This window comes from Netta rufina, assembly GCF_964035555.1.
Source record: "Netta rufina genome assembly, chromosome: 21".
Taxonomy (NCBI): domain Eukaryota; kingdom Metazoa; phylum Chordata; class Aves; order Anseriformes; family Anatidae; genus Netta; species Netta rufina.
Genome location: NC_140145.1, coordinates 8,043,323 through 8,062,637, shown reverse-complemented (window position 1 = coordinate 8,062,637; position 19,315 = coordinate 8,043,323). Strand labels below are relative to the sequence as shown.

Below are 19,315 nucleotides of genomic sequence, written 5' to 3'. Positions count from 1 at the left end.
GAGAATAAGAGTGACTCACGCTTCTATTTCTGGCAGAGCTTAAGGAGGTGCTGTCTTTAAGCAGCCATTTCTTTGCTAATTCATTCAAGCTACTTGTGTGCCAGGGGGGCCTGCAGAGGCAGATGGCTATAGAAAAAGCCATTTCAGTTCCATTCTCCATTTAATCCAATAAGGAGGAAAGGCAGACTGGATAAGATCCACTGAGCTCTGAGGGAGCCAGTGTTTTGCTGGCTAATTTTAAGCTCGGCCCTTCACTTTTTCTTTCATGGCTTTGTAAGACATTAGCAACAAATCAACAGGTGATAGTGTCTGCACTCCATTTGTAAGACAACACATAAGCTGAAGGAGCCTAATAAAGTACAGAGAAAGGACAGATTTCGGCCTCAGGACACCAAGCCACCCAACGCAATACATTGTATTTTCAAGAATTATAGAGATCTGCCTGTTTAATCAGGCAAAGAGCAAAAAGCACGAGGTTTGTGGGACATTATCACAGTAGGAAAGGAACGGTCAACGCCTGTAGGCCAACTGGTCAATCTTGAGAATAAAATAAGCCAAAGAAATGTTCCAGGCTGCCATCACTTCAGCAGGAAAGGGGTCTGGCTCCAGATTTCATTTATTCCGAGAGGAACTATACTAAATGGCACCACAAGACACCGCAAAAGACCAATGGCTGCCAATACAACCACCTGGCTCAGTGAGGCTACAGATCATGGGTCGGGATTTAACTCCGAGAAAAGCTCACACCTCACAGACTAGTCTAGCCTCTCATTGCAAAAGGATGCAAACTGGTTAAAATTAAGTCAGCGTACCTAGACCAGCCTGTGTGCCACGCCACAGACAAGTCCACTGAGAAATCACGCACCACTATTCTGTCATTGTGCAGATTAATTATGAATATTCATGCACTGGAGCTGCTACTGGGTCCAATTTTGTTAGAATGCTTCCTGTAACCTTAAGTCTGTATATTTGTAACACTCCTAATGCACCCTGAAACAACCTCCTAGATGAAACACCATCACAGCAGAAAACAGAGGCCTCTCACATTGTAAATGCTGGCATGAAAGCAGGTAGAATGCTGCTGAGACCTACTCGCTTCATCCCGTGCCAAAGAGAACAGCCGACAAACAATGAAGAATTGTGAAACCCGGTGAGTACCTTCCATTTTTGAAGAGAAAAATCTGTAAAAAGGGGATGCACCTTTGTGTACATACATGGGTTTCTTGACAGAGAAGCAGAACTGAACTTGCAGTAACAAGCTGTGGAGGACAGTGTAGGAGAACAAGTTACGAAGATTAATGTTGAGCCCCACCTTCAAACCAAAAATGGCTCCTTGTGCACACACTTCATTTAGTTTAGCATAGTTTAGGCCAGCCGAGAAGACTGACTAAACCCTGCTACAAAGAAGATGGAGTTAAGAAATGTCATCTACTGCTGTATGCTTTCCTTGAAACAAGGATGAATGGTTTACACAGTAAAAAGCTGCAAGTGCAGCTGGCTCAAGTGGAGCAGGTCCAGGAGGAAGCAGAGCACTTCAGCCACAAAGGAATTCTGATGTGCAGAGCCCTTTTCACAAAACCACTGCTTAGCTTCATTCACTGGTGAGAGAAGGAGATGCAGCGAGCTCTTCTCTAAAGAGAAGAGTTAGTCTGTTTTTTTAGGTTTAGAATACGTGGACAATAACACGGTACAAGTCTTTCTGTGCTTAACATACAGATTTTGGCAACAGCAGCCTTCATGGGTTTGAAAGTTTAACTGCTCTGATCTCTCCATTACAAGTGGCTTAGGACAACAGAACCACATTTCAGAAATAATTGCTCTGCAATCTAGTCTTTGACACAGTTCCTGTTGGTGTGAATCCTCCTGAACTCCAAGAGACACAGAGACACACAGCTGCTGATACACAGAACAGAAAAGATGCCAAGAGTAGGCAGCAGACAATTCCGGACACAAACATTTATTTGGCACTTCAATATATATATTTCTTAAACATAAAAACCGACATTCAACAGCTGCCAGCACAGTAAGGAAAGGCAACACAAGTGTGCATATATGCATACACTCCAGTAGCATGGCACATAGGTGAAGGCCGTGCCAGAGCCAGGACATGCTGCAGAATTCTTTAGCTCAGCCTGCTCTGAGATCAGGCCCCTGCTAGGTCTTCGCATCCAGGAGAAAAGGACAGGAATCCCACATCCAAAATATGAAATTCCAGTCCTGGAACGAACTGACGATCTTCTGGCACAACTGGTAACTTCTCAGTTTCTTGTTGATATCCAATGAAAGCTTTCTCCAGGTGTCTCCAGTAGCAAAACTGAATTGAAGCAAGTTCTCCCTGATCATATACTTCACCTGAGTTGGTTCACTTATAATAAGGGCATGAGAAAGACACCTTCTGAGAGGATATTGATTAGGAGCTTAATATATTCATTGCTTTTTCTTCTGGATCTATCCATCTGCAATTCTCAGCCAGGACAAACCTCACACAGGACACATGCTGTGAAAGTCGGAGCAGAATATGCTCCTCGAGCATCACACTGCTTCCTAACACACACTGAGTGAGACATGCCACCAAGTGGTGAGTGCATTGTCAATGCAATATTAAAAGCCCCAAACAAACAAAACAGCTGATACCAATTCAGTAACTTAATGTTTCTATTCAATTTTCCTGCTGGATTTCAGTAACCTAATTTCCATGAGCAACTCAACTCATCCAGCTGCAAAGGTGGGAATCACTTGAGTTTGTGTGTATGTATACGTACAGATCTGTATGTATGTGTATTTAGACAAACAGATCTATGGATATAATATTATATGGAGAACACAATGTGTATTTTTACAAATTAGACATACACACTCAGTTTTATTTTTAAGCGTAAAATGGCACAGTTGAACTTCTGTTCCAGGAAAAATACCCCCATCCCTCCAAAAGGACTGTAAATTATTTCAGTGCCCCAAATCTCTGTGGTTACGAATAGTTGGCTTTAAGCTAATTCAGAACGTTTTCAGCCTCATGGAGTCTTCTGAAGATAGAAGCCTTCTGAAACAAAGAAGCAGGCTCTTGCCCATGGAGGGAAGGTGGACCAGAGCAGCATTCACACTTTGCGATACATTCGACTTTTGCAGGGCAATAAAAAACTGGAGTTGCTTTTCTCCAATTGAAACTTCCCTTTTTCAGCTGCAAGTTGAAGGCATGTCCTGAAGTGTCTCACAGGCCTGGCTATGCATCCATCCAGGGCTGTGTTAGCTGGTAGAGTTCAGGCACCTACAGAAATACAGACAACAATGGGTGACGTCATAAGAAGCAATACAATGCCCATTCTAGTTAATCATCCATCCCACCATCACTAAATAAAGGGGAAAGGGGGAAATGCTGGTGGTGGCGCAAAGCCCATCTCTTAAAGGAGTGCCTTAACACTCCACCACACCAGCTTAGATTTATTTTTACTGCTGGTTGCTCAGATAGGAAGAGATTAAGTTCTCAGAGCCAAGGACCCAATTTCAAAGGACAGAGATGGTGGCATTCCTGGCTTTCCTTGCCTGTAATCATTTAGGACTATTCAGTCAAAATGGGCACATGAACCTAGTCAGTAATTAGAAATGTGCTACCTCAGAGTTCGTTTCAGGGTCCTTGCACCAAAGGGGCTGGAACAATCTCCACTTGGTACCAAAAATTCTGAGGAGCGCCTAACCAGAGCAAACAAACAATACTTCAAGGGCCCTGCTGCGATATTCTACTTTGCTTACTTCAAGTGAGAGCAGAATGAACTATCGAACCTCCGTAAGACAGAACAGCTGCAAAACACAGGCACAAATGAGCAGCACATCAGCACATACAGACTGACAGCAGGTTTTAATACACATAGAGTACAAGCTTATTTCCAGGAGAAAAAGCATGTAACACTGCCATGCTGCGGCATTTGAGACTTTAGGAGGAAGAACAGAAGCAAATTAGTGGGGTACATCACAATTGTCACTTGACACTTTTTGAGGACTTGGTTAGGTTTTTCTTTATTCTAGGAGTGGCTCATTTAATTACAGATATAATTTCTTTGTCTTCTGAATGCTGCTCCCAGCCCAGCTATCTTCCCTCCATGCTCTTGGTTCAATGCATATAATATTATAATGCCAAAATAATTTTGAGAACTTGGGAGGGAAAGAATCAAAGGAAGACCTTGAAACTTTCACTGCTGTTAAACATTGTATTGCTAGAAAGGCTTGGAAACATGTGTATGAAGCCAAAAAGGGCTGTGTGAAATTTGGGTGCATTCAGCAATAACTTTGTGTTACAAACCCAATGTTTTTGCCAACAGTGGAATATTTGATCCTAGAACAGCTGCAAAAAGTGAGTTTATTTCTAAGGCAAGTTTTTCTGAAAAGATGAGATTTGCTACAGGATCAATAATAGGGTAATTCAGGTTGGAAGGGCCCTCTGGAGGTCACCTAGTCCAACTGCCTGCTCAAAGCAGGGTAACCTATAAGACCAGACCAAGTTACGCAGGGTCTTATCCAGTCCGGTCCTGAAAACCTCCAAAGATGGAGACTACATTATCTCTGTTTCCACCATGCCTGAGAAAACAGTTACACAACAGTGGATTGTAAGGTTTTACATTTTACTGAATAGAAATAGCATTAATTAGAATGTAAAGTATCATAGAAGACTGAAACATAGGTTAATTAATTTGTAGGTTTTAATCAGTACTAACTTGGGACAAGTGAACTCTTTTCCTTATTCCATTTGTTTGATGTCCAACCTCCCCCCAACATTCTTAGTCATAGAATTAGACATTTAATCTGTGTTAAAGATGCCTTTGGGAGGCTCTTACCTTCATTCAGATGAACTCTGATGACCTCATCAGGATTTTTTCTGCAAGTTCTTTGGCTCTTCCTGAACCAAAAATGACTTTTTGTCTGATTAGAAGAATGTAATGGTGAAATCAAACTTGGAGGCAGGAATTCAGGCAGCCACAGGCAAACATTAAAATGGCAGGATGTCGTAGGAGATAAATTGGCTTCAAGATCAATTTATGAGGTGGAGTCTACTGACCCTCAAGAGATAGATGAGGTTTTGCCAAAAAAAAACAACTTTGAGTAGCAAACTATTTGGAAGGTACATTTTCCAATCAGAACTTAAAAATAAGACAGGAAACACTCACTAGGGACTCTCAGACATTCAGCTGAATGCACAGCTGCTCAACATTAACAAATATGAGGGATACTTTACAGACTGTGTTAAGGTATCACGCTACAAACTGTTTCCACCAGTGCTGAGCATGCACTTAAAGTCACCACAGGCACCAGAATCTACTGCTGATTTTGAGCAGTAGCATTTGTGAACACTGACTTAAAGCAACGATGAGAATATCCCCAGAACTTTCTGGGTAGAAGAAGTTGAGGTGCTGGGAAGACAGCAACCTCAGGAATGCAAAAGTAATAGTGTAGAATTATAGAACTGGCTTTCAGCAGTAGCTTTGGCAACTTCAAGATTTTGTTTTATAGGTCGGTACAGCTATAAAATTTCACTGCTTTGCTGTCGATCAGTGAGTTTTTTGGGCAATTACTTACATAGACTTCATTATTTTCTCCACACCACTTGGTACTGAAACTTTGTTTGCCTTAGTACTCTCTGCACGTACACTGTGATTGATACTCAGTCAAATTTGTTATACCCAAACTGACAGATGCAAAATTTGGTCTCATTACTTGCCTTTGAAAGAGAACACATATTTGTCCACTGCAGACAGTACAACTGGCTCCACAACCAACATAATACTCAAAGAAAGCTACACAGACTGTCAACATGACGCAAAAGACACACATATATCTCTATATGTATGAGAAAGAGTGAGACACAAATGTTAAAAGTGATTTAAATACGTTTCTGAATGCCTCCTTCTGAAGCTATGTATGTGTGAATTCCCGTGGTCTAACTTCAAAAGTGCCATGTTCAGCTCAGGCTTCTTATGCCAAAGGACTGACAATGCAGGCATGTTCCTTAAGCACGTACGATAAATATCCTGATTGACCAATTAGTGGGTCATCTTCCAGTTTAAATATTATTAAATACATCTTCAGATTACAAAATGAAAGAATAAAGAGGGAAATTATAAGTAAATGATTCCTGCCCTTATATACATACAGATTAACATATAAACTGGAAAAAGTGGTTATGTACCTTACCCCCTGCTCTAAATAAGAGAATTTTCATTAAGAACAAATTAAGAATTAAAACAGAGCCCAGAATTTAGGCACTGGCTACTAATCATTTTGCCTTAATACATAATGCATAATGCATAACAGCATTTCTTTGCATCCACTGGGGATTCTGATAATGAACCTGGAACTTAAACGCATTCTTTTCTTTTTTCTGGAAAAAAGAAAAAACAAATTTGTTCTTTCTATCCATCAGTTCTGAATTACATGCCTCTACATAAAAGCCATACTGTCTTTGTACTTCCATCTACTGTCCAGCTGCCGTGGAAACTTCTGAATGGAAAACAGTGAGAAAATACAAGCAACATTAAGCTGGACACTTACTCCACCTGAAATAAAGGAGCGTTTGCTGTTTTCCCATGGCTATTCTAACAGAAGCCATGGACCTTCTATAAGAGACATTAACTGGATAAATCCAGAGAAGCAAAGCTAATTTGGCATGTTTTTGGTAAATGGTCTTACTGTTTATGTTATTTTGTCTTTCTCTATTCCCCTGTACAAATTTTTGTCCCTGAAGCTCTGGTTCTGCTTGTGCAAATGCAATAACAGAGTAGAGCATTGCCTCCTTTATAAATTTTAGTTCCTCCTTCTAATACATCTCTTGTTTTCCATCTTTTATTATTTAGTGCTTCAGTTGTAGTATGACTTTTGGAATAAAAGGTCACACATAAAACATCCTGCACTGAATAAAAGCCACATTGTAAGGCAGCTGTACTGATTCCAAATTCAATTGTGTAAGTCACTTGTTCTTACCACGCTCCCCCAGAGGCTCACCATGACAGGGTATATCTTTAAACCGTTCGCATTTACTGCTCCCACCCCAACCACAGACTACAGCCACTGAATTTCAAGTGGGTCCACTGCATGACAAATCATTTCTGGGATAAATGTTAACCCAGGCCACAAGCCAGAGCATTTAATCACGCAACAGGTTTTGACTTAAGGACGGGAGATGTGAGGAATCCTAGTGCTTGCATTGATCACTAAATCAGCATGTATCAGACTTGCAGACCTGCAGAACAAAAGTCCAGCTAGTCCTCATTTTAGTTTGAAAGAAATTCTCTTCTGGATGTCCCATATGTAGCCAAAGAAGCTTTTTACAGATGGTTTAATACAGCTGTGCAGAGTTATGAAAGCAATAAAACACAGTGGAATACAGTAGTGAGAACAAAGCTATGAAAGGATATTAGCAATTGCTATTACTTAATATTTGCTTATTAAAACCTTCATGGCCTAGGTGACAGAACTGGATCATCAAAAAGAAAAAAGAACAGAAACATCTTTGAATAAAAGACCACAAAATCCATCAGAAGAGTTAAAAACAGACAACATGCACATCCAAGCCAATGAATAGTTATTGACAAAGCACTGTTTGCATGCACGTTAGCAGTCACAGAGATCAAATCTTGGCTTTTGTAAGTAACCAACCTGTTGTTGCCCTTCACTTCATCGAGCTCCTTTTGCAGTCTAGCACTCTTCTCCTCTTCCTCCTGAAGCTTCCTCTTCACCACACGGAGCTCCTGCTGGGCTTCACACTTGATATCATTGGCTACAACCACTGCAGTCTGCAGATCAGCTTGAAAACGCCTCCATTCTTCTGTATCTTCCTAAGAAAAACAATTACAACCCCAAACTGTTTGCTGTAAAAATACACTTACTTGAGTACTTTGTTATCAGTCTCTCAGCGATCATAAAAGACCAGGATTTCACCACAATTTCAAGATGCTGAGGTCAAAGTAAACACTTGCCTGTTTACAGTTTTGGCTAGACTGCCAAAAACTGATGCTTAGCTCTCCATTCCAATACAAGTGCAGTCAAGGTTCTTCCTATAGCTATTGATCATTCAGACTTGTGATACTACTACAAGTACTATCGCTGAAAAGAACTCACTGCTACCAATTATTTATGAAGCAGGAACAGATGCTCAGAAGTAGCAGAAGTTCATAGGTACAAAAAACAAAAGTAATTTGCGAAGTATATATTATAGTTTCCATCATAGGCAAAAAATCAGCTGTAAACAAAGGGGACAGAGAATGAAAAAATGTAGAAGCTTCTACAATTGTTCTAGAAAAAAATACGATGCCTAACTGAAATCCAGTATTACAATAAAAGCTCAGCCTAGCTTTGTCATGGTGTCTGAGCCTTACCTTCATTTGCTTAGTCAGAGCCTTCAGCTGCCTCTCTATATCTTGTTTTTGTTCCTCCAGCTTCATTGTTTTACCTAAACACATAAAAAAAAAAAAAAGAGGAAAATATTATTGAACACGAGGGCAATTTGAAAAGTGAAAATAGGAAAACAAAGCAGCCCATTTGGTTTTGCCTCTAGCAATGCTACTAACAGATGTAATGGAAATTAAGATACTCTGTCAGTGGATCAGGAATGGATTCAGCAACAGCTTTATTACTGAAATACCTCTAATGGTTCGTTATTTTGAGGCATTTAACCACTTTTATATTTACAGAACTGCATGTGCAGGATCACTTGGTCTGCACACCCGCCCACGAAGCACTCAGTATAACACTGGTAAGAGAAATGAGCGACTCCGTCCACCAGGTGGCAGCTCCCCTTCCACACTGCAGCGGCAAACTCGACTTCCCAGCTGTTTCTAGCAATTTTACCTAAAAGCTCTTTAAAAGGCCAGTAATTCTAGTTCTCCAATAGCCAATACATCACTCGCTGAAGAATGAGTTTTGGAGACTGGTTGTAATTTTCTTTCTGTAGCACTAACTGCTCAAATTGTGACTTGTGTGTGTGAACAGGAAGGACTGATCAAAATAAATTGATTTAAAGTGAGGCTCGTCACACACCTCAACACACACCTTCTCCTCCCAGTTCTGGCCACAACTAAGCCTCCAGAATAAGTTCACTTCAAACATTTTTTTCAGCTCCACCTACTTTCTAGGTCACTGATGAGCTGGTTGTTGTGAAGTTTGATAGCACGATGTTGTTCCACCTGGTCCTCCAACTCGAAAATGGTCTCCTTCAGGTTTTTGATATCTGCTTCGTTCTCTGATGTTTTTTCCTGTAACTTCTGGCTGGTTCTGCTCAGCTGCTCAGCCTGCCGGTCACAAACCTCCTTCAGCTGACCACACTCATTCTCAGCCTGGAAATGAGGGAAGAAAGCTGCAAGGCTGCCTTTTATTTCTTAACATACCACTCCGATTTTACTGATTACTAACAGAATTGAACCTCTGTTCTGTGCGTTATAGAAACTGAGTTTCAATGCTAACAAGAGAGTTTCAGGAAACATACATGAGTTCTGAATGTCAGTGTTCTTTCCTGGTCATAGGTAACAAAAGAAAATGCTAGGAAGGAATTAAGTTTTCTATACGATTACCCTAATTCCAAACCAGTCTGTGCAGGTAATGAACAGAGGAACGATGTTCCTGGAAAGCTCCAGATCTCTTCCTGTTTCGCATTATGAGAATGAAATAGCTGCCTTAGGGCCAAGATGCTAATCAGTTTGGCCATATTAACAACTTTGCTGCTTTTACCACGCGCATTTCTGATGGATTGTGAAAACATATGCAGGAGAAGTAGCTACTGCAGATAAGTATACTTTCTGGATACAGGACATCTGGAATTACTGAAGGGGGAACTGCTGCACTTCAGTTTGTTGGCTCAGGCCTACCTACAGATCAATGCTTTTAGGGTGGGGGAGATCCCTGAGTATGACCCAGCTACGGAAAAGCAAGGTGTAGGCTGCCAATTCAGTGAGTAGCACTGGCACAGGCTGACTTGAGGGCAGCCTTACAGAAGCCTGTGGTCTTGTTTGGGTGTCATAAACAGCCAATGATTCAAAACAGCTTAATTCAAGGGAAAGGAAGAGTAAAAAGGAGGAAATCTGTGGTTTCAAAACCAAGCAATAAAAGTTTGGTGCAGAGTCTGAGCACTCAGCAGTTTTTCATTTATTCTTCATACACTGCAGCTCCAGCAACCACTTCAAAACATTCGGGAACTTCCTCTATGAACTCTGTTTGCTGTGGTCACCTATTTAAACTGAAAAGACACCTGGATTTTCTAAATCGCTCAAATCACAGAGGTGAGTTTTGGCAGTGCTCTCTTCCTCTGCAGCTAGCCAATTCTCCAGCTCTTCCCATGATCCCTTCCCAGACAGGAAGGGCTGCACATACTGCTTATCACTCCTTCTGCAGCGATGGGGCATTAATCACTGCCTGGCACTATATTAATGACGGTCCTGTAACACCCTGCATTGTGGCTCTCTTCTGAGCACCCAAGATCAAACAGCAAACTGAACCCATAATTGACTTAAGCTTGTTTGGAGCAAAGCTATGAACTACCAAATAAGGGAGAGAAAAAAATTGTTCTACACATATATAATTTTTGGCCATTTTACCTATGCCAAAAGAGTACTTTTTAGTTTTGTAAAAATACTTTAATTTCACCAAAATTATCTCACCTGCAGCTTGACTGTACATCGTAAGTCAAGTCACTATAAATATCAACTTCTCTGAGCATGTTTGCATGTTCTTGTACCCAGTGACTTCTATAGTTCACTACTAACTAATCTGTCCTTCATGATTTATCAAGGATTTATTATTTGCTGATAAATACTTATGTCCTTCTCTTTACCTGGATTACGAAGTGATTTTCACTAATCTTGGTTCACATAATATCAAAGTAAGGTTTTATTGACCTCTTCTCTTGCTCCAGTTTTGATAAATACCTTTCTGTTTGCCAAAATGGTAAATTCTGCAGAAAATACTATGGAAAATAAATTTTGAACTTACAAGCTATGATACCAGTTATTCCTCAAAAAACACACACGTATAGCAGAAGAATCAAAAAATATCATATGGCCCCAGCTTCCACTCAAAATTAATGAATGCAATTGAAATCATGGACATTTATAATCAATTGCTGAATAGCAATCCATAGACCATTTGTGGGAAGACAGAGAAATTATATGTTACAACTGTTACTGCTTTACCTTAGATAGCAGCCCCTGAACATGCTTCAGTTCACTGTTAGCCTTCAGCAGCTCTTGCTTAAGCTCAGTACAAGATGCTTCTAACTGATCCTTTTCTGCATGGGCTACCTTCAGCATCTCTTGCACCTCCGAGGTGTCAGTAGTACATCCCATTGCGTTGATTTCAGCAGCCTTTTGTTTCTCACTCTCTAACTGGGTTTTTAGAGACCCATTCTCAATTTTTAGACCTTCCAAGGCAATTTTACAGTCCTCCAGAGTTTTTGTAACTGTGCTGTTGCTCTGCTGCTCCACTTCTAGTAGTTTAAGCAGCTTCTCATTTTCAGCTCGCAGGCCTTTAATCACTTGCTGGGCATCTTGATGCTCCCTTTCTAAGCTTCTTAGGCTGCTGGTTAACTGTTGCTGAATGTTAAGCAATTTCTCTCTTTCAAACTGTGCTTTTTCAAGAACTTCTGCACACTTCTGTTCCAGTTCAAGGACCTTCCCCTCCTGAGCTCTACTTTCTTCATTCTTGGATCGCTCTTGGAGGAGAGTCACTAGCTTTTCGTTTTCTTGACTCAGCTGTTCTGCTCTGTCTCTGTGTTGACGAAAGGAAGTCTCCAAGAGAGCTTTCTCTTCCACTAGCTTCTCATTTTCTGCTGTCAGCTCCTGCACCATTTGTTGTTGATCTGACAGCTCCTGCAAAGTGGCTTGTAGCTCTTCTGCTGTGCTATGGTGATTCTCTTCCATTTTCTGTATTCTCTCTGTAAGAGATGCAACAGAAAGGTCGCTAATATTGTTTGGAGAACTTCCTGTAGTGGAGCATTTGGAACCTTTGATGTGGTTGCTGTTGGAGGATGTTGGCCTGGAAGGTATATCTGCTATATGTTCAAAATCTGATGCATCAGGTGACAAGGAAGCTTTAGTGACATCACTGCTGGAAGAGCCTGAATTGCGCAGCGCGCCCCCATTCACTCGCTGCCTGTGCTCATCTGTTTCATTTCTCAATGCATTTTTTGATGGGCTTCCAAAACTGGACTCTTGGGTAGTTGGGGTTGGGAGGCTGCTGTCACCTCCACTGCTTGTTGTTGTGTCTGAGAGAGGCGAGTTCTCCAGATAAAGCAATTTCTCTTTCAAAACACGATTTTCTTCTCCCAGGCTAGCAAGCTCTTTTTGAAAAGTCCTGTTTTTTTCCTGAAGGGTCCTTATTAGTGGGTCTATGTCAACAGGTGACGATGGTTCTAAATTTTGGTCTGAAGGTTCAGGGTTAAGTGACCCTTTCTCTTTGCATTTCTTCAGTTCGCAGCGGAGCCTGGTAATTTCAGAATCTTTTGTCTTTGCTTCTGCCAGGAGTTCTTTAACCTGAGATTCCAAAACAGCCTTGTCACCAGTTTCGCTCTCCTGCTTGGACTTGCTAGTGGGACGCACATGTTTGGTAGGAGTCGGTGTACCAGAAGAAGTGGGGCTGGGCTGAGTTTTCCTAGTGTTGGCTTGACCACGCAATACAGCTCTCTCTCTCGATACAGATGACGATATTTCCCGGGGTGCCGGAATCCCTGTGCGCTTTGCAGCTGAGACTGCTCCTTGAAGAGAAAAGAGATGAGGCAAACTGAGTGAGTTCATAAAAGAAAACACGTCACAGGACAACAACACTAGAGCCCAGAGCAGGCTTGGAGAAAAACACCTGAATGTTTGAATAGGTTTAGTCATGACTGAGTGCGTGGATTCATGTTTCACAAAGGCTCGTATTATTTTGCATTTCCTCCTCTCCCACCCCCTGCAAAGGGACACAGGCTGCTGAACTACTTCCCAGTGTTATATTATTAACATGCAGATGCTGCAATACACAAACTGCAACCTCCTATATTGGGATATTAATTACCTGAAAATAGGAAAATTCTTTATGCTACCTTGCGAAACGCTGAATTTACACCTATTAATTTCTGGGGGAAGATTCAATAACTTGAGAAAAGATACAGTCTTTGATGGTAAAATATTTTTTTTTTAAACCACACGAGTATTTTAACTCACAGGAAACCAGTATTTGCATTACACTCAATTGATGCAGAATAGAACCATAAAAAAAGGCTTGAAGTACTTATTCTGTCTGCAGATTCAACGAAATGGAGCCTCAAATATAAAACTGTCTCCCCTGGCACTTTGAACACTAAGACAATTGTATTGCTGCAGCTCTCACAGAGATGGACAAAAGATTTTTCATGTTATAAATTCCATCCTCCATTATGAAGGAAGAACAATAGGGGGTTAGAAAATTGATGCTCTTCCTTTTTCATTTTATTTATTGTTATTTTTTAAACCTCATGACCAAGCATTATGTGATTACAAGGGAAAATTTCTGAGCAGCTGATCTTCATTTTTCAAGTCTTTTGGAAGATGAAACCATGGGTACGGAAGAAACAGTAACAACCATCCTGACCATGAAAGTATTAACAAAACAGTTAAAGAAGGGAAGCACGTTCAAATTACTGCTTTCGGAAATTTATTCAAAAGGGAAAGCCCTAAAGTACAGAATAAAGTTATGGAATATGGTACAAAGAAGAGATTTTGTCTGATGGAGCCACACAAACAGGATGCACGAGTCAGTTAAGCAAACAAAGCGCTACTGATCCAGTGTTTGGAGTGAAAACAAGTTCCAGAAGCACTCTGGGGGTAAATCCTAGAATCAGCCACCTCTCTGCAAGTTTGGAAGGCTCTCTTTGCTGATGTACACAGGAAAAAAATCACAGAAAGTCAAATGTCTGCTAAGACCAAAGGGGGAGCAGACTCCCTGCTGCCCAACTGCGTGCCTATGGCCTTACACAGCCAGGCGACTTCATAAGCATCCCAAAACGTTTTTTGCACAGTGAGGGAATCTTGGTCCAGTTCTGCGACCCTCAGTAACGCAGGGTACTGACGGGTTAATGTTAACAACACCCCCTTTGCTCAGCATCTCTTTTGAAGACTGCACGAGGTTTATAAAACCCACACAAACAGGAGCCCCTCCTCCTCTCCCCCAAACAAACACACTGCGCAGCAGGCACAATAAACACCCGGGGACAAAGAGCAGCTGAAGAAAAGCCCCCTGAACACAGAGGCGCTGTGCTGGGAGGAGAGCACAGAAAGGGCTCTGTGATGGCAGGGGCACGATAAGGCCAGAGACAAAGGGTCCAGTGTTTACGGGAAGAGATAGCAGGGACAGGCTGGCCGGAGAGCCAGCAGCCCACACAGTTTCACGTTGTCATCTACATCTGGAGGCGCCGCTGTAGCGAGGCAGCACCGGGCTCCCCAGTGAAAAGTGCAAGGCAAGCAGGGACGGGAGCGTTCCCACTGCAGCTCAGATGGTTGCCGGTGCAGCTCCAGACCTGGGAACTCATTTCTCTTGTCACATCCGCAGGCTCTGGGCTCGCTGCACGTCCCGTTTCTTAACCTGGCACCTGTAAGCTGTACTCACTGAGCTCAGCAGACAATCAAAGCTCTTGGTGTTGATGCAGCTAACACCAGAAGGTGATGGGCAGGAGGGAAGTCGCATGGATTGATGCGACGTGTCGTTCCAGCAGTACAGCTCAGCACAGCTCCTTCCTGCTCAGAGGGAAAAGGTTCACGTGGGGATTCCCAGGGGTGCAAGACAGAGGCAAGGGCATGTGTCCACTGAAAACGCAGCAATTTGAGAGTCCTGACAAGAGGAGCAGTACTCACACAAGCTATAACCATACTACAGGCTTAAGATGTAAGATATGCATTACACATGGCCATAGATGTTCTCTGATGGAGCCCAAGGTGTGCTTTTAAAGCCTTCTGCTATGCCCTGGACTTTTATTCAATCTGAAAGGTTTTTCTACTGTCATAACGAAATCCCATGACAAAGCAAGTGCCCCAAATAACTCATCTGGTTTTTTGCACTGCTGAAACTAACGCAAGGCCATGACTGTCATCTGGTCAGCACATGACAGGGCAGTGTTGGATAAGCAGTGGGTAGTGTTGACTGGGCAGTATCACACACATTGCAACAAAGAACGATGCTGCTACACGCTGGGATGAACTGCACAGCACTAAGAAAAACACTTTTTTTGAGAGAAACGTAGCAGTTCTGGTAGCAATGCCAGTGTGCCTTTAATTGCCACCAGCTCACAATCACAACGCGATCCAGAGCCAAGGAAGATGTATACATAAGGACAGCCATCAAGCACATTTAACTGGGATTATCTGTACTTCACTGAGCTTACTCAACCTGCCCCGTGTTTTGTGCCTCTATACTCTGCTGAGTTGTTCTGTCATAAATCACAATGCATTTGCCATCTACCAGGAACCATTAACCAACCTGTGTGGTTTTTCATGATGTAGAAACGTGTTTGTATCTTCCATCTTCCTCTCTCCGCCCTACACAGTGCTGCGGAGTACTGAAATGCCAAAGAGAACCCAGAAAAGCAATAGCTCTCAGCACATGTTGATGAGAAAGCACCAAACCAAACATAGGCACTAATATAAAGTCTATTTTATGGATGGCTCCCGCTTGGAATGACCTTGAAATTGAGCAGCGTAGCGGTTATAAATGGAACCGGCAGCCCCACAGCCCCAGGCACCCGCTCTGCGGGAGCTGAATTTCGGGCTGCACAGTCTCCTGGGTGACCTGATTAGCTCTGCACCCCGCAATGGTTAAGGTCCAAGGGAGGCTCCAGAGAGATGCACATCTGCCAAGCTGCAGAACCCAATTTCGGGTTGATTTATGCTGTTTTTTCAAGTGGCTGGAATCACATGGAAATACATTGTTGAGAAGGTGCTTGCTGTTTTGAGCCGGGAAGAGAAAAAATAGCCTGCCCTGCATCTCAAGGGCAACATTTGGGAAAAATATCTTCCCATTTGGTCAAAATGGTGCTATGGCTCCTCATTCCTATTTTCACCATTCATCCTCCCTACCCAGACTGTCAGCTTAACTATGCCCTTGATAAATTTGAGTCCAGCCTCCTCCTCACTGCCCTGTGCATCCAAGCTCAGGCCGCCTCTTTCACCTCTGCCAACAATATATTTCCAATTCCCTTGGCACCATATTTAAATTCCCATTCCCCCAGTGCTGCACCCAGCTTGCCAATGGGCTCAGCTTGCGTTCCTCCACTTCAGGAGAATGGGCAAGTATTCCTGAATAATCCACTGGGAGTTATTTCCCGAAAACTTGTTTTGCTCAATCTGAGGTCACCTTACCATCACGTTCCCAGGTGTAGACCTCCTTCATTTTCAGTGCCTGCCACGCTATCCAGGTGTAAGGGATTAAACCTCAACATTCACATAATACTTCTAACTTTCACAATGCTTTAAAATCAACAACTATTTAATGCTCAAAGCCACGGATACAGGCAATTGTTAACTCCAGGTTACAGAACGGAGACCCACAGAGAAATGTCTTACCCAAGGTCACCCAGCAAGGCAGTAAGGATTTGGACCCTGGAGCTCCTGGCTCACAGCCTGCTGTGCAGCTTCATTGTTTGCGCTGCTTTCTGCCAGGGGATACTTGCTGCCTTTCAGCTGGTGTCAGAAACAAAGTGGGACTTTAATGAGATAAAAGGTGACACCTCATGATGCTCTTCGGCCATTTTTAATCCCATTTGCAGCACAACTACATTGTATTCCGCAGAAGGATGGATCAGGACTGCTCTGTAGTTTTTCCACATAATGCCTCTGATCTATATTTGATCTAAGCTCTCAACACCTGTTCCATCAGCTCCCAGAGGGGCATCCACGAGCAGAAGGGAACGGAAAAAAACCACGTCCTAGCCCCCAAGGTGGAACAGGTGGGACTGCTGTTCAGAAGTCAAGCTGTGGAGGTTGGCCCACGTAGTTACAGTCCTGGCAGAACAGGGCAGAGGACGTGGCAAACACTTTGCCAAAGTCACAGGGGGGTCAGAGATGACATTTCAGAGTGAAGATTCAGACACGTCTCTCTGCCTTTTCACACAACTCTCTGCCTTCACACTTTGCGTGCTCCGAGATAACACATTAGCACTGCCTCTTCAGTAAAGCACTAGCCTTGAAGTTACATTTATTTTACTTGACTCTTAAGTAGAATTAACAGTTCAAATACTTGCTTCTCCACTCCCAGAGCAGAGGAAGAATCTCAGTAGGGAAGCGATTTCACCTGACCACAGAACCACCTTTCAGACTGTTCTGCATCCAATCTGGTTTTTAGACCTGGAGTCACTCCACAACTATTTGCCTCTGGTCCGTGTGTCATTTGTGTCCCACAACCTGCCCTTTTCTTAATCCTTCTCTCCATCAACATATTAATAACCCAAAGGTTAATACCATGGGCTTCAGCTCTTCCAAACTAATATGGAATGTTCCATTTTATACTTCCTTCCTACATTTTAATTCTGGCAACTCTAAGAACAACAAAAGCACACTTTTCTTCTTTAGCATGCTTAAAAAAACATGTTAATAAATCATTCTTTCAAAGTTTGAGTAGGTAGTGATCCTCCTGCACTTACAGTTCATCTGTGTAATTCAAGCATGCTGATCGCTGACTCATTTCAGAAAGCATTTCAGTCGTGTAAGATTAAACCATGAAGACAGACGCATCTTGGGTGTGATTTCTTAAAACAATGGGTACCTTATTTGAATTGCAAGGGCAGCATAACATGAAATAAAAGAAAACTATTCACAGCACTCTGCAATGTTAATGCCATATGTTTCAAAACAGCCGAGTTTGCCTGCAGACAAGTTTGCACTCTCATGATCACCTGCTGCACTAGGACAGGCGCATCTCTTTCATTCTAGCTCCCACATTTGCAACAAACAAATTATTGTGCTGTTTTGTGTTTCCTTGCCGTCCCTCCTACCTCAAAGTGGTTCTAAAGAGATAAAGACACAAAAGACATCACAACAAGAAATGACAGGCTAATTCATAGCCTCCCTGCCAACAAAGACGACCGTGCTTCTTCTGTTGTTCTGGAATTCAGCTCCCATGAGCCAAGATTTTTTTTAGTACATTTTCCTACCCAAACATAACTCCCAGGTCTCAGATAGAAAGGTGATTACTGTGAAACCTTGAGGGAAGGTGTTGTTATACAGGCTGCAAGCATTTAGAACAGCTAAATCAAGACAACACTATTACCAGCCCATGTTTGTACAGCAAATAAGTTATTAAAGCTCCCCAAACAATTTGACTTTGCTCTATCACACATAGTTCAGTTGAAATAGGTCCTGCTCATCAGTTTGGTTTTTCATCTTATCCTCTGGCTGTGACTTTGGTAGATTCTGGACTTTGCATCAACTGCTCCTCCCCAGGCTTTGCCAAACTCGTGCTGAGAGTCCACCGCAGACTGGTACCATAAAGCAATGGGCAGGTAACGCAGCCAGGTACTCATGACTCACCTCTGTTCTTGCTTGTATAAGGTCCTATTACTATTTTAGCCTAATTGGAGTTTCTTATTTGCAAAACAAACCTGGGGCACAGATGTACCTTAACCCCACTGAGCTAATGACACCTTGTGAAGGAAGTCAAAATGCAGACGTCTGTCACTTCAGCCGCTCTGTAGGTACGTTTAAAACACCTTCCCTGACCTGAAAAATTTGACAGTACCTGTGGGAGACCTGTCCTCTGCTGAAGAGGTAGGAAGAGTGCAACAGATGGCTGAAGACCTCTGAAATGGCACCAAACATTGAATTGAACTGTCAGACTTTCACAACAGATCTACCAGCTGGTGTTACACGATGGGTAATAGCAGCTTTTAGGTGCTGTTTACAAAATTACTCCACTACCACTTAGGTGACTTCCAACCACACAATGAACTATGACTTCACACAAGGCATTAACGTGGGACTTCGTGACACCATCAATATGAAATTAGTGGCTGTCGAACCACAAAAAGACAGCGTTGGCCTGAAGCCACCACGCTTTGTTGACTCCCTGCTGTAAAGTAACACACATTGCAGGGAGCTGAGCCACATTTTCTGCGGCCTCATGAAAATTTTACTCTGAGTTGACAAGAACCTGATTAACCCAGGTGCTTAAAATTACTTTTCCAAAAGTGGCTAAGCCAATAACAGCTCCAACTTCAACCGAAAGCCCAGGTGAATTTGCAAATTACTTTCACCTTTCTGGCTCCAGAATTGCTCCTGTCTGTGACTGACACTGAGATTGATTAAGAGTGAACTAGGTATGTCTTTGGGGAAATGATGACTAC

General features: G+C 42.5%; 1 protein-coding gene across 2 annotated transcripts in view; it reads right to left on the bottom strand.

Moving 5' to 3' along the window:
• SPECC1 (sperm antigen with calponin homology and coiled-coil domains 1) overlaps positions 1–19,315 on the bottom strand; it is a 79,319-nt gene that overhangs the window by 26,063 nt on the left and 33,941 nt on the right. Inside the window, exons 2-6 of one of the 2 annotated variants that reach the window (XM_084299368.1) lie at positions 11,166–12,724; positions 9,110–9,317; positions 8,361–8,434; positions 7,642–7,820; positions 2,754–3,265 (exon numbers count right to left, since the gene is read on the bottom strand). In XM_084299368.1, coding sequence (XP_084155494.1) covers positions 3,244–3,265; positions 7,642–7,820; positions 8,361–8,434; positions 9,110–9,317; positions 11,166–12,724 — 2,042 coding nt within the window. In that variant the 3' untranslated portion in view covers positions 2,754–3,243. Of the gene's footprint in view, positions 1–2,753; positions 3,266–7,641; positions 7,821–8,360; positions 8,435–9,109; positions 9,318–11,165; positions 12,725–19,315 lie in introns of those variants that run through there. The other variant, XM_084299367.1, reaches the window with a different exon arrangement.